Below are 14,062 nucleotides of genomic sequence, written 5' to 3'. Positions count from 1 at the left end.
TATAAACCAGACTCTGCGAACTAGAATAACTGAACATGTGAGTGCAATTTGCAGACAGGATGACACGTATCCTATTTCTCTTCAGTTTGATTCAGCTCAATATTTTCTTTCAGATTTATGTTTTCTGGACACTGAGAGGGTTTTGATGCAAAGAAGAGGGAGAGATCTCTGTTCCTTAAGGGTACGAATGAGGATCTTAATCTTAATTGTTTTCTATAAAAGGGATTATTTTGGTTGTTTTGTACTGTTTAATGGAATAAATATATCGTTTCGCTAGACTTTTTTTAGCAGCGTGCAGGAAATTTTTCTCACTCTGTTTATTCGGGACAGAATTGTCAGAACTCGACCTACTTTCACAGGTTCTGTTATGCAATGAGAGTGGGATAGGTACCAAACCAAGCTGTGAATTGTTCTAAATTAGTACCAGTACCATGTTGAAACACACTTATCTGGTGGGAAAGTGCTGTACCATAGTACCAGACACTGGACTAAAACTGCCTCCTGATTTCACTCCACAATTATTTATCTGGGCAGGAGTGCCACATGGTGGACAAAATGAGTTCCTTAGTGTCTATTAGTGTCTAGTTCAGTATAAAATAAGACCCTCTTAAATTCAGGAAAGACGGCGTAATAAACTGCTTCAATATTGTTGTTTTAAGTGTCTGAGGAACTGTGGAAGACTATAGTGTGGATGGATCAAAATGCTATCAAAAGCAAGGGTCCTCGCTGAAATACACTAAAATCAGTGGGTTATAGATAAATTTGATTAATACAATTATTATACATAAACTTATTCTCTGCCTCTTAATACAGTTTTTGGGGAACTATGTTTTAGTCACTAGATGGCGCTATATAGCGTGTGTCGTTTCAACAGATTTTCTTGGAAATTCTTGAAGTTCCTTGAAGCTTGTGATGAGAGCTTCCAAACCATTGTTGTCTCATTCAGACATGTGAGAGGTGTGAGGAAGAGGGAAGTACATTACAGGAATGCTTGAGCCAAATCCCACAGCCCAGCCTTTTAACCACGTGTTTCTCTCGGCCTCGCTTTAAACAACTCAAGGAATTTTAAAGATGCAGTTCATGACTTTATCACCACAGAGTGGTGACCTGATTTTCTTGATTTTCCATAAAGCAGAAGGCTAAAGGCCACTCCCTCACAATTCCCGACAAAGATGGATGAAATAGGACGATAGTGACCTTTAGAAACCTGTTTTAGTTTTACCCGTATTTTGAAGCTCAGTTTACTTTCAGTGGGATGAGAAACCTGTGTATATTCATAACGTCTATATTCATTGAATGTCTTTACTTAATACTAAGTATTTATGAACTTATGCCATATAATCATGAAATTACTTTATGCTTTATGAGGTAAATGGTGTATTGACACAAAGGGCCTTAAGCTAAAGCATCAGACATTTGCTCCATTTGTAACACTGTCATGAAGCATCATTGCCACGTAAACGGCAGAGACTGTGCTAAGAGCGCTATAAAACATTTAAAGTGCAAATGTGCCATTTCTTTTAAAGGGTCCTAATATTAGCGGGATGTGTGTGATTATACATCACCTTCAGTCCACCATTTGCTGGGTACTGCCGAGTGCATAAAATGACCTCTAATTTTTTTGTATACCGCCCCCTAACCACCTTTTTAGGAATTACACTTTGTTTTTCGATGTCACAGACAGTACTCTGATTAACAGTAATTGACTGCCGTGAATCATGAGCTACCTTGTACTTCATATTTAGGAGCTGTGAGATCAACTCATCCTCCTACACTTCACACACTCCACATTGCTCTACTTGCGTGACGTGTCTGTGAGGAAATGGCAGTCATTTACAAATGCTCCGTTTTTGGACACAAGAGGGAAAATGGTCACTCTTTACATTCTATTCTCAAATTTCTTTCTGGGGTTGAAGTGACACCCCAGAGCTCAACAGTTTGAAGCAAGCATTTTATTGGTGACTCATTTGAAATTTGGGCTCAGCACAGCTCTGGATTTGCCAGCCGTCTTAAGCAGAAGGGACCAGCTTTCCCAACGCTTTCTGGAGGCAGTGTGGATGATAAGATGGTAAATCTTTATTTTTAAATAACAGTCATCATTTTCATTTGATAATTTATTAATTAATGTAGCTAGAAATGAGAATGTGACTAAATGTGCAGGCTTATGTTAGTAACCTGCCATCTAATATTTTACATCTAGGATATTCAGCTGCAATTCAGTTTCCAGCAGTCGTTGACTTTCCTACACTGTGCACGGTTAAAGCCTGTTAACTCAACCTGAGTTGACTGTTCAGATAAAAGTTAGATAGCTAGCGTTAGCTAACAACTCTCAGCCGACGGCAGAATCTAGTCCCCTGATTAAACGTGGCTAATCCGATTCTCTGGATGAAGGAATGTAAAAATGATCAGTATGTAAGAAAAGCACGGATGATACTGCCCTAAATATGTTCTTGATATATGAACTGTAGCGTCCTGTAATTTAACCAGAGAATTAGAAAAGTCTCTATTTAATCACGGCGCGAATTCCACCGTTGATTGACACCCCTAATAGCCTTTTCCCATGCTGTCTGTAGGGCACTTGAACCCCCCCAAAGTGGAGATAGCATACCAGTATCATTGTCATCCTGCTTGTTGCAAAACCTTTGTTTAGCCGGCTAGCAAACAGAAATCTAAGGTGTAGGCAGTTAAATTCGCCTTTTACCGGCCTTGTTTCTATTAGTCAGCGTGTCTTCACATTCAAATCATATGCAGCCAAAGTTGAAATGGTTTGAGCTTTTTCCACCAGTTGACGGAGCCTCTTTTCTCTACATGTAGAGCGAACGCAGTGTTCTAACTGAAATACATTGGGAGACTGTGTTTCTTACGCTTCATCAGCCTCTAGTGTGTCGGCACGCTGGGCACTTACATTTGACGCTGAGTCTGTCAGTCAGTCTGCAGGGGTCCACGCCCACACAGCGGAGTGGTAAAAGGCAGTAGAGAAAATATAAAGCACTCCTTTTGATGTTCTTTGGGTGGAAAAAAATTCAAAGGTGACTGAAATTTATAAAAATATTTACTTTCACAGATTTAAAAATTTTCAGGACCTTTAAGGAGACTAACTATCTGTTTTTCATGATAACTCAGTGCTTTTGACTTTTGATGCTTAAGTAGGTTTAAAGCAAGCAGTGTGGTACCTTTGTACTCAAGTAGTAGAGTACACTAGCACCGTGTCCCTAACAGCAAGCTTTAAATATAGTTCAAGAACAATTGTGTAAATTAAATGGTACAGTTAATAAAATAATAAATATTTATAATAGATACAGCAGATAACATCAGTTATTTAGTTAATCAACTTACCTTAGTGGTATCTGAATAATATGGCTCTCTTGGTTAAATAATGTAGAAGAATATAGCATTTCTGTCTGTTCTGATTGTAACACTAATCTACTGTGTTTTCTTATTCCAAGCCATAATAGATTCCAAGCCAAAAGTAGGAACAGGGTGTTTGCCAAATACAGCATGTTACATCATACCGCATTGTGCTTTGCCACTTATAGCTTGTGTAAACAGCTTCAATGATTATAATAGGAGCATTTTGGTTTTAGGTGTTAGGACAAGGTTTGAGAGTGTTTCCATTTTTACTGAAGTGTACGGGTAAGTAAAGACATGCACATTTACATATACATTTATATATACAGCGCCCCCCACAATTATTGGCACCCCTCGTTAAGACGTGTTCTTAGGCTTTTAATAATTAAAAAAATAATAATATCGGAAAAATCCAACCTTTAATTCAAGTGCATTTATTGAGAGGGAAAAAAATCCCACATTACGAAATAATCATTTTACATGAAATCTGTGCCACAATTATTGCCACCCCTGTTAATATTTTTTGCAACCCCCTTTTGCTAAAAAGACAGCACTTAATCTTCTCCCATTACATTTCACAAGATGGGAGAATTCAGAGAGAGGGATCTTCGACCATCCTTCTTTGCACAATCTCTCCAAATTGTCCAGAGTCCTGGGTCCTCCCCTATGCAGTCTCTTCAGCTCACCCACAGGTTTTCACTAGGCTTGAGGTCTGGGGACTGAGATGGCCATGGGAGGAGCTTGATTTTGTGTCTGGTGAACCATTTTTGTATAGATTTGGCCACATGTTTAGGGTCATTGTCTTGCTGAAAGACCCAGTGATGCCCCATCTTCAGCTTTCGGGCAGAGGCCACCAGATTTTGATTTAAAATGTCCTGGTATTTCAAAGAGTTCATGATGCCATGTACCCTAACAAGGTTCCCAGGCCTTTGGAAGAGAAACAGGCCCACAGCATCACTGATACTTCACAGTAGGCATGAGGTGCTTTTCCGCATACTCATCTTTTGTGTTACGCCAGACCCACCTAGAGCTTTTTGGCAACAAAACACTCTATCTTGGTCTCATCTGACCAAAGCACACGGTCCCAGTTGAAGTCCCAGTACCGCTTAGCGAACTCCAGACGTTTACGTTTATGCTTGTTAGTGAGAAAAGGCTTTTTCCGTGCCTCCCAAACAGCTTGTTGGCATGTAGATAGTGCCTGATGGTTGTTATGGAGACTTTGTGACCCCAAGATGCTACTCTTTCATGCGATTCTCTAACAGTGAGCTTTGGAGAACTTTTTACTTCTCCTATCATCCTCCTCTTGCGTCCTCGTCCAGGCTTGTCTGCCCTGTTCCAGTTGTTTTAAACATCTTGATGATTCCTCTGACTGTAGATGTGGGCAGGTGTAGGAGAGTGTCTATTTTCCTGTAGCCATTGCCTGACTAATGAAGGTCGACACACATCTGCCTTACTTGAACGGTGTGTTCTCTTGTCTTTCCCATGTTGAAGAGTGGATAAGAGAAATAGGCCTCTGTGTCACGTCATATTTATACCCCAGAGAAACAGGAAGTGATGAATTACTAATGAAAGGTTCCTAGATACTCTGATCAACTTTATACACTACAGTAGAAATGACAGAAATGCTTCAATTACATTTATTTTCTAGGAATTGTTAGGGGTGCCAATAATTGTGGAACAGGTGATTTTTTGAAAAATAATGATTTCTTAGTCGGGAATTTTTTCTTTTTTTTAAATTCACTTGAGTTAAAGGTTACATTTTTCTAAAATTTTAAGTCTGAGATTATGCTTCTGAAATAAAAATGTAATTTATTTTAAGGCTTTTAACACCTTTTAACATCTTAAGAAGGGGTGCCAATAATTGTGGAGGGCGCTGCACGTATTCATACTTATGGTAATATTTATATGTGTCAATGACGTGACGCCTAAATTTTCAGTTTAAAAAAGGTTTAAATGCATATATATATATATATATATATATATATATATATATACACACACACACACGCACACACACACATGTGGTGTAACTATCAAGAAACGACCACTTTGGGATGTTTATGTTAAAACCATGTCAAAAACAGGAGATTGCATCATATAGCAATTTGCCAAGGACCCATGGAAGCTGCAAGTAGATTTGTAAGTCTCTTGTAAGTTCTAAGTGACCGATGCAGTGTTTTCTATAATAGATATGTCATAGACTGGCAGTTTTTGTGTTTAATATACAAATGATGACAAGAGTAGAGTAGCTTGCTAGAAGAAGAGAAATGAATGCACATTTTTTAAATAAAAATTGCTCGTGTATTTTTTCGTTACCTGGAGGAAATGCATTTTTTGTTAATGTTGCATCTGCTATCATCTATCATTAGTCCATATTGAAAATAAACTATACAATGCAGATTAATGGCATGATGCTATATTACATTACTGTTTTAGATACACTGTAAAAAGGTTTCTTCAGTTCTACCTAAAAAAATTACTTTGTGGTAACAATTGAATTAACTGTAATTGTTTAGTTAGTAAAAAATGTGTATAAGTAATTTTTTTACTGTGAATCTTTTTACTGTGTACCAGAGAAAAGATGGCAACGAAACGTTCCATAGATAAAATTAGTGTAATAGAAATAGAAGCTGTCCTGTTTTGTCACCCACTTTTAGAAATGTGGAATTTGTGGAATAAAAATTAATTTATTCCACCGTTAAGTCAAATAAAATGTTTGTTCTAAACAAATGAAGTCGTGAATGTGCTGCACATATAATGATTTGTGATAAGATTTTTAGTAAAAACAGTTTATGAAACTTTTAAAATCTTTGAAATTATGATAAAACTGGTTCATATCTATTTTTTGTATGGAATCTACTGTTTATTGATCTTATAAAATAGATTTTTAAAGATATTCATATCATTTGGAGTGACTCTTCATTGTGTGGTGCAGCGCATAATAGCAATAACTGTATTAAATTTAAAATAAAATATCAAATTTTTGTGGCTGAAATGTTAATCACTGATGCAGTATGTTTGAGGTAATGGCTTTTTAAAAAACATTGTATACACTCACCGGCCACTTTATTAGGTTCAATTGCTTGTTAACACAAATAGCTATTCAGCCAATCACACGGCTGCAACTGAGGCCTGTAGAGGTGGTCAAGACAACCTGCTGAAGTGCAGACCGAGCATCAGAATGGGGAAGAAAGGGGATTTAAGGGACTTTGAACGTGGCGTGGTTGTTGGTGCCAGACGGGCTGGTCTGAGTATTTCAGAAACTGCTGATCTACTGGGATTTTCACGCACGACCTTCTCTAGGGTTTACAGAGAACGGTCCGAAAAAGAGGAAATATCCAGTGAGCGGTCAGTTGTGTGGAAAGAAATGCCTTGTTGATGTGAGAGGTCAGAGGAGAATGGGCAGACTGGTTCCAGATGATAGAAAGACAGCAGGAACTCAAATAACCAACCAGAATCTCTGAGGAACGTTTCTAACACGTTGTTTAAAGTGTGCCACGAAGAATTAAGGCACATCAAAAATTAAGACACATCAAAAAACACATTGAATCTCACAATTTTTATTTCTGAATTGGGACACTTTCATATGTATCCAATATGTGCCAATACAATTCCGTGTATTCAGAATTCATGCAACTTTTACATCAATCCAACCTGACATTTGCAGTAATTTCGTGCTAGAGAGAAGGAATGGTATGGGGGATTTCAGTGGTGAGATAGTGAGGTAACAGGCTTCATAAACATGGGATGATGTTTCTGTACAATCAAGATTAGAAACCACTTATCACAATCGTTCCAAGAAATTAAAAAAAAAAAAAGCCCAAACACGGCCATAGGACAATAAAGCCATTGTTCCATGTGATGCATTGTTCTTTTGTGCATGCAGGTCAGTTTAGGAAAGTGATCTGATCAGAGCCATGTTGATACAGGTCATGTTAAAAAGGTATTGTGAGCAGCCTGACAAAAAAATGGATTTTAGACACTTTTACCTGCTGTATGAACGTAGCCTGTGTGGTGGAAATCGTGACAAAAAAGGAATATGAGCCTCTGAGTCTTTATCAAAGTGAGTAACAAGTTTATTAAAAAGCGATTTTTAATTCTCTCTCCCTTTCCTAGATCTTTCCTAGCTGTGTGTTGTGCTTCTTATACCCTTCTGTCATTCCCCCGCCCTTACGTTCCTTTCATGGCAGTAAGCATTAGTCAGCATTATTCTCAATTGTACACCATTCTCTTACATGTTTATCTTATACGACCTGTTTACAGCGAGCAGCCAAGCAAAACATCCAGATTCGACCCGTAGCCTTGTGGCTAGGCGCCAAAGTCAGACAAGGCATGAATATTTTCAAGACCTTATAAAACTTCATAGTGAAAACAGTAAATAGAAAAAATAGTGCTTTAGTATTTTTGTTGCTGAGAGACCACCATTTCATATGGCAGCTAATAAGCTTCTGTAGGTTCTTCAGGTTCTCTTGTCTGGAGATTCTCACATGCGTTTGTGAATGTGGACAACGTTCTGGCAGCTGGGACAGCTGTGTTCTATGTCCTTGCAGGGTTTTACAAAGAATGGAATCAGGCAGAACGGCCAGATCCTGCAGAGAGAGAACAGAGGAAACGTGAAGGTCTGTATATGGGTGAGCGAAGTGTGTGTATTTGTGTGAGTGTGTGTCAGGGTATCTCACCCGCAGACTAAGAGGGTTCCAAAGATAGTCCAGGTAAGAACTCCAGTGATAGGTTTGGTGACTGTGGTAATTTCTTGCTGGCAAAATGGACACCTCATCCTCCCAGGTATATCTTTCAGGTGGGGCTGCATCACTAGAAATGCACATTGTACATTTCCATTTAGAAAATGACATTGTCATGACATAATTATTAAAACATACATGCTAACTGCATTGTATGGAAATGTAAATACTGACCAGTCAATTTCAGTGTGAATCTTGAAAATTAAAACGTATTCAAAGTTAATGATGCTTAGTCTCACTTTAAAAAGATTTTTTTCAGTCCAGACTGCTCTTGGTCATGTCAGGGCCATAGGCTTTACTACATACAACCAAATAAGAGAGTTCTTATTGTTCAAAAGTATCTCCTATTTTTACTTTATTTTCTGGAGAACTGTTATCTCAAATACAGACTGAAGTCAAAGACTCCAAGATTACACACACACAAACACACACACACACACACACACACACACACACACACACACACACAGTGAAAACCTACCAACAGGGCTGGGGATCTGCTGCGCCACTGGTACAGGCTGGATCACTCTAGGAGGAGAAGAGTCTGCAACCATCATAGGTTGATTAGAATTTGCTACCATCATAGGTGGAGAAGGGTGTACAGCCATCATAGGTGGAGAAGGGTCTATTGCCATCATAGGTGGAGAAGGGTGTACTGCCATCATAGGTGGAGAAGGGTCTATTGCCATCATAGGTTGAGAAGGGTGTACTGCCATCATAGGTGGAGAAGGGTCTATTGCCATCATAGATGGAGAAGGGTGTACTGCCATCATAGGTGGAGAAGGGTCTATTGCCATCATAGGTGGAGAAGGGTCTATTGCCATCATAGGTGGAGAAGGGTCTATTGCCATCATAGGTGGAGCATGGTCTATTGCCATCATAGGTGGAGAAGGGTCTATTGCCATCATAGGTGGAGAATGGTCTATTGCCATCATAGGTGGAGAAGGGTCTATTGCCATCATAGGTGGAGCATGGTCTATTGCCATCATAGGTGGAGAAGGGTCTATTGCCATCATAGGTGGAGAAGCGTCTACTGCCATCAGAGGTGGAGAAGCGTCTACTGCCATCAAAGGTGGAGAAGGGTCTGCTATCATCATAGGCAGCGAAGGATCTGCTACCACCATGTGTGGAGGTTCTGCCATTACTACCGCAGGTTCAGGCATAGGCTGAAGTATCATAGCCATGTTGTATATGGGAGGGGAGACAGCAGTCTTTTCAGATTCTGATACACCTGGGGAAGGATAGAAAATTGCTCAACTTTCAAACGTTTATAAACACAAGTACTCATGTATTGCAGAGGAACAGAAAGGTGACATTAGTTGAGAGCACACACACACACACACACACACACACACACTCTTACTATGGCTGCCATGATACACATACCTTCACTATTTTTAATGTCTGTGTTGAAAATGTTTTGTACTGTGGTAGAAAAAGCAGCAGATATTATTGTGAAGTCTGGGCCTCCCCTGTTACACCCCTATGACATACATACTTGCATGCACTTTCAGACAAATGTGAATGGACAGACTGGCAGGTATCACCCAGAGGAGCTGGTCAGGCCACATTTTACTCTGTCCTGCTGATAAACGATAAGTGATCAAACCTAATGGTCTAAAAAGAAGATCTTTTGCTAGACAATGTATAGTGTGTGAGAGACATAAGTAGCTCATTTATGGGTAAGTGCAGAGGTGAAGCCAAGTACATTTGACGCTAATAAAATGAAACATCTTATCATATTACCTGTTTATGCACTTCCCTTGTGTTAATGTAATCTATGCCACACATACGCCTGCAGTTGGTAGGAGATTTCTAATTTTATGTGGATAATGTGGCTGCTATGTAAGCCACTTTTATTTGTGCCTTCTCCACTGGTCAGTTCATTTGAATGAAGGTCAAAAGTAAATACATTTAGGTAACTGTTATAAAGAAATAGATTACATGTACAGTTACATTATGTGTAGTACCTGTTGGAAATGAAGAGCTTGCATTTCTATAATTTTGTTACTGTGCTAAATATATTCTCTGCCATCTCTATTCTATTGAGTACTTCATTAAACAGTAGTATTTTTACATTAAGCATTACAGTTACAATTTGACATACCCATCTTACTTTTATTGCACACTGCCACACCCTTGCATATCTTCCATTTCTCTGTCAATCTATCGGTTTGATAATAGTGTAGAATTTGTTTGTAGTTTTCAGAAAAATGCAAACAGTAAATACAGTTTAGTGTTAAAATGTAACCCAACAGCGTAGCTTTAGCATCTTAATCTAACTATTGAAAAAATGATTTAATAAGCCTTTCAAAGGATTCTGCTAAAATTGATACTTAATGGATTTCTCTAAAGCATTAATATTTTCTCAATAAACCCAAATTCTACAGGATTTACGTTTGGCTTTCCACCACAATGTCATAGCAACACCTGTGTTTTATTGGAACAATGCATTTTCTAAAGGTATCCTGACTAAATTTTTGTCCATTTCTACATCGAATGAAATCTTTTTTAAAACCACACACACCTTTCCTACCTGTGTGGAGGGTGGCTGGATGGCTCTCCTGCGAGTGTTACTGACAGACTAAGACAATGCAGATAACACCCCACTACTACATGAGAAAAAGGAATGAGAAACAAGATAGAAAGCAGACTGAAAGCTCAGAAAATAGGGTGAGGATACGATCACCACCTTCGCAGTGATTGTATCAAGAAAAGAATTCCACACTGACAACATCTCTTGAAAAGCCATTTGGTTTGGAGCAGGATTTGTGACCCATATTACGGGACAGTACACTTGTACTTAAAGAGTCCTGCTGGGCACACGTACTGTTACTGTCAGAAATAATAATATACAATAAAAATAATTTCACGAGAACAAAAAAACATTCTTAACTGAGAAGTTAATGTAACAAGATTTTATTCCAAGCGATTTTTGGCCGTTCCTGTCTGTCAGTTCATGATTATTGTAAAAGCTGATATTTTGAAGTGATATAAAAAGAAAGAAAACTGACAAAAATGGAGTTGCAAGGTCTCGATATGACAACTACGTATTCTGTTTCCAGTGATAGAAAATATTTACGTAATTGTTTTTCTTTATTATACTTGTAGTATTTACTTAGTTACTTGCTGTTATATTTAGTCTTTATTGTACTCATAGTACAGTACATAGTAATAAGATATTTAATCTAAAGTGAAAGGGTCTTTTTCCTGGCGCCACTCCTCCCATGTAGCTCCACCACATCATTAGTGTTTCCACCCTTGTGTGGTTTGTAACCCCTGCGTTTCCAGGTGGTTTCTGTTCTTCGTTATACGTAGCTTTCCTATTTCTGTTTGTCTTTGTCTCGTGTCATTTGCTTCATGTTCAGTTGGGTTATTGGAGTTTGCAGAAGACACGCTGTATTCACATTATTATTACTTTATTTTATGTCTTTTGTAAATACTCACAATATATATTTATTAACAGTGGCCACCATCTGAAGTTCTGATATGTTTAGCATTAATCAATAGATGTGATAGAAAAATACATCTATATTAACATATGTATGTTGTTACTTTAGAAAATAGTAGTGATTAAAATATTTTAGTACGTGATGTGTTAATTGTGAAGAAGACACTCACTACTTCATTTGAAAGTAATAACTTGTATGTCCTTTTTAAAGCAGTGTAAATATTATAGTGTTCATTTACAATGAATAACTCCAGATGCCGATTAACTCATGCTTGTAAATGTCTTATAACCTGTCATTATTATGAAGTGTTACCCAGACATGTTAGAGGTGTGTGGTAAGGTACATTCAAGGAACACTGTGCTCTATGTGAGAGAAGAAATAAGAAAGATATTCTGTGACTTCAAACTTTTTAGATTTTACATGTAAATACGGCCAAAATCAGTTATGTGAGCACAGAAAGTAGGAAAGAAGCACCCAGATGTAAAGGGATCACCATCCAACGCTAGGCAGAACGCACATGCGATTACATCACAGAAATGCTAACTAGCGCATGGTGTCATCTAGTCACTTTTAGTAATCTAGTAGTCATCTAGCAACATTAAGTAACTTTTTTGAGGCAGACATGAGCAACTTTCCATTGAAAGTCGGCAAAACTGCAGGAGTCCCTCAAATTCATAGACAGACAGTGCAGTCCATTTAGGAGACAGCTGTCTAAATAGGCAGCATTTGCATGCTCTCAAGGCTTTCCCATAATGAAGGCAGTACAAGGTCCCTTATTTTCGCATGTCCCATGTTCAGCAACCAAGAGTTCCATTGCTTCAATTTAAAAAACATGGTGGAAGTAGCATTTCTTCAGACCAGACGTGTTTACAAATATAAGTTCTGTATGTTATCTTTACTGTTTTGACTGACTGCCATACTTGTGCAACACTGTAGATCACTAAAAATGGTTCCTGTGGCTAAATTTAGGCAGTTTGTCTAATGCGATCTGACAGGCTGCCTTTGTAACTCAATATCATTTACAGTAGTTAGCTTAGCTGGTGGACTAGCTGTGCAAACATGCTGGCTTATCAGGACTAAAGAGAACATAGTGTAAAATACTGATTGTTCACTGTTCAGTAGCATTTTGTGTCTGTAAATATTTTATCAGTTTGAGTCTGTACCCTGAGATTGAAGATGCAAGGAGTAGAGGTCGTAAAGGTGGATGACTTCAAATATCTTGGGTCAACCATCCAGAGCAATGGACAGTGTAGAAAAGAGGTGAAGAAGAGGGTGCAGGCAGGATGGAGTGGGTGGAGACGGGTGTCAGGGCTGATGTGTGACAGAAGGACAGCAGCAAGAGTGAAAGGGCAGGTTTACAAGACAGTAGTGGTCCTGCTATGATGTACGGTTTGGAGACTGTGGCTCTGTCTAAAAGACAGGAGGCTGAGCTGGAGGTGGCGGAGATGAAGATGCTGAGATTTTCGTTGGGAGTGACGAGGATGGACAAGATTAGAAATGAGCAGATCAGAGGGACGGTGAAGGTGGAGCAGTTTGGAGATAAAGCCAGAGAGGCCAGGTTGAGATGGTTTGGACATGTGTTGAGGAGGAATAGTGGATATATTGGGCAAAGAATGTTGGAGATGGAGCTGCCGGGTAGAAGGAGAAGAGGTAGACCTCAGAGAAGGTTTATGGATGTAGTGAAGGTGGACATGGAGATGGTTGGTGTGAAAGTAGAGGAGGCAGTGGATAGGGCAAGATGGAGGCAGATGATCCGCTGTGGCGACCCCTAAAGGGAGCAGCTGAAAGAAGAAGAAGAGTCTGTACCCTGAGATGCTGCTGCTAGTTTATTTATTTCTGTCTTCAGGGACTAAAGAGATACAATTACAGAAGCAGACAGGCGCTGGATGAGGGTCTGAGGAAGAGCGGCTGCTATGGGGGTAGAAAACTTTGCTCTAAATGGCTGGAGGCAGCTCACTTTTCCAGCGCATATGGGGAAAAATATGGTGTGAACCAGCACTGCAGAATCACGTTGTCCTGGAACAATGAAAAATACATTTACTGGACAATGCAAACGTTCCGAAATTATTATACAACGTTATAGGCCGTTTCTATGCTCTCCGTGTTAGAGATGCAGCTTTCTTAAGGTGGTTGATGTATGAGTCGAAATGATTCACATGATACTGGAGTGCCAAGTCCAGAGCAAAACAGCAGAGACTCCTTAAAGCAGCCTGTTCTTCATACACTGTAGACTCCCACAACAGTGTCCAAGCAAGGAAACCAGCTGCTGCACATTCAGGAGCGATCCTTATTCACTGAGGTAATCCACCTTAAGAGTCACAGGTAAGCTAACAAGTAACTGAGAGTGAGTAGATATTACACGTATACCGCATTAAAAGCTGTGACGTGACGGTTCTGAAGAGTGTCCCGAATACTATGCCTACCAAGATTCCTATGTTAAAAGGTGCCTTTTAAGGCAGCGACTACTTAGGGAGCTGCCTCCAGAATGGAATGCACTACGAGAATAATGAAGCAAACGAT

The 14,062-nt window shown here is 39.1% G+C and overlaps 1 protein-coding gene across 2 annotated transcripts; it reads right to left on the bottom strand.

Moving 5' to 3' along the window:
• Positions 1–6,944: 6,944 nt before the first annotated feature.
• Positions 6,945–10,700, bottom strand: LOC108436364 (homeobox protein ESX1-like). Of its 2 annotated transcripts, none has more exons than XM_017712798.2 (4): positions 10,627–10,700; positions 8,572–9,321; positions 8,028–8,160; positions 6,945–7,937 (listed from the first exon to the last, which is right to left on the bottom strand). In XM_017712798.2, exons 2-4 carry the CDS (start codon positions 9,272–9,274, stop codon positions 7,832–7,834), a joined length of 942 nt encoding a protein of 313 aa, XP_017568287.2. In that variant the 5' UTR covers positions 9,275–9,321; positions 10,627–10,700; the 3' UTR covers positions 6,945–7,831. The 2 variants fall into 2 exon arrangements, with proteins under 2 accessions (XP_017568287.2, XP_017568288.2); XM_017712799.2 differs by having other exon boundaries at positions 10,618–10,696.
• Between the last annotated feature and the right edge of the window lie 3,362 nt (positions 10,701–14,062).

Source organism: Pygocentrus nattereri, chromosome 12, assembly GCF_015220715.1.
Source record: "Pygocentrus nattereri isolate fPygNat1 chromosome 12, fPygNat1.pri, whole genome shotgun sequence".
Classification (NCBI taxonomy): Eukaryota; Metazoa; Chordata; class Actinopteri; order Characiformes; family Serrasalmidae; genus Pygocentrus; species Pygocentrus nattereri.
The sequence above is the reverse complement of the archived record's forward strand: the minus strand, read 5'-3'. Positions and strand labels throughout refer to the sequence as shown.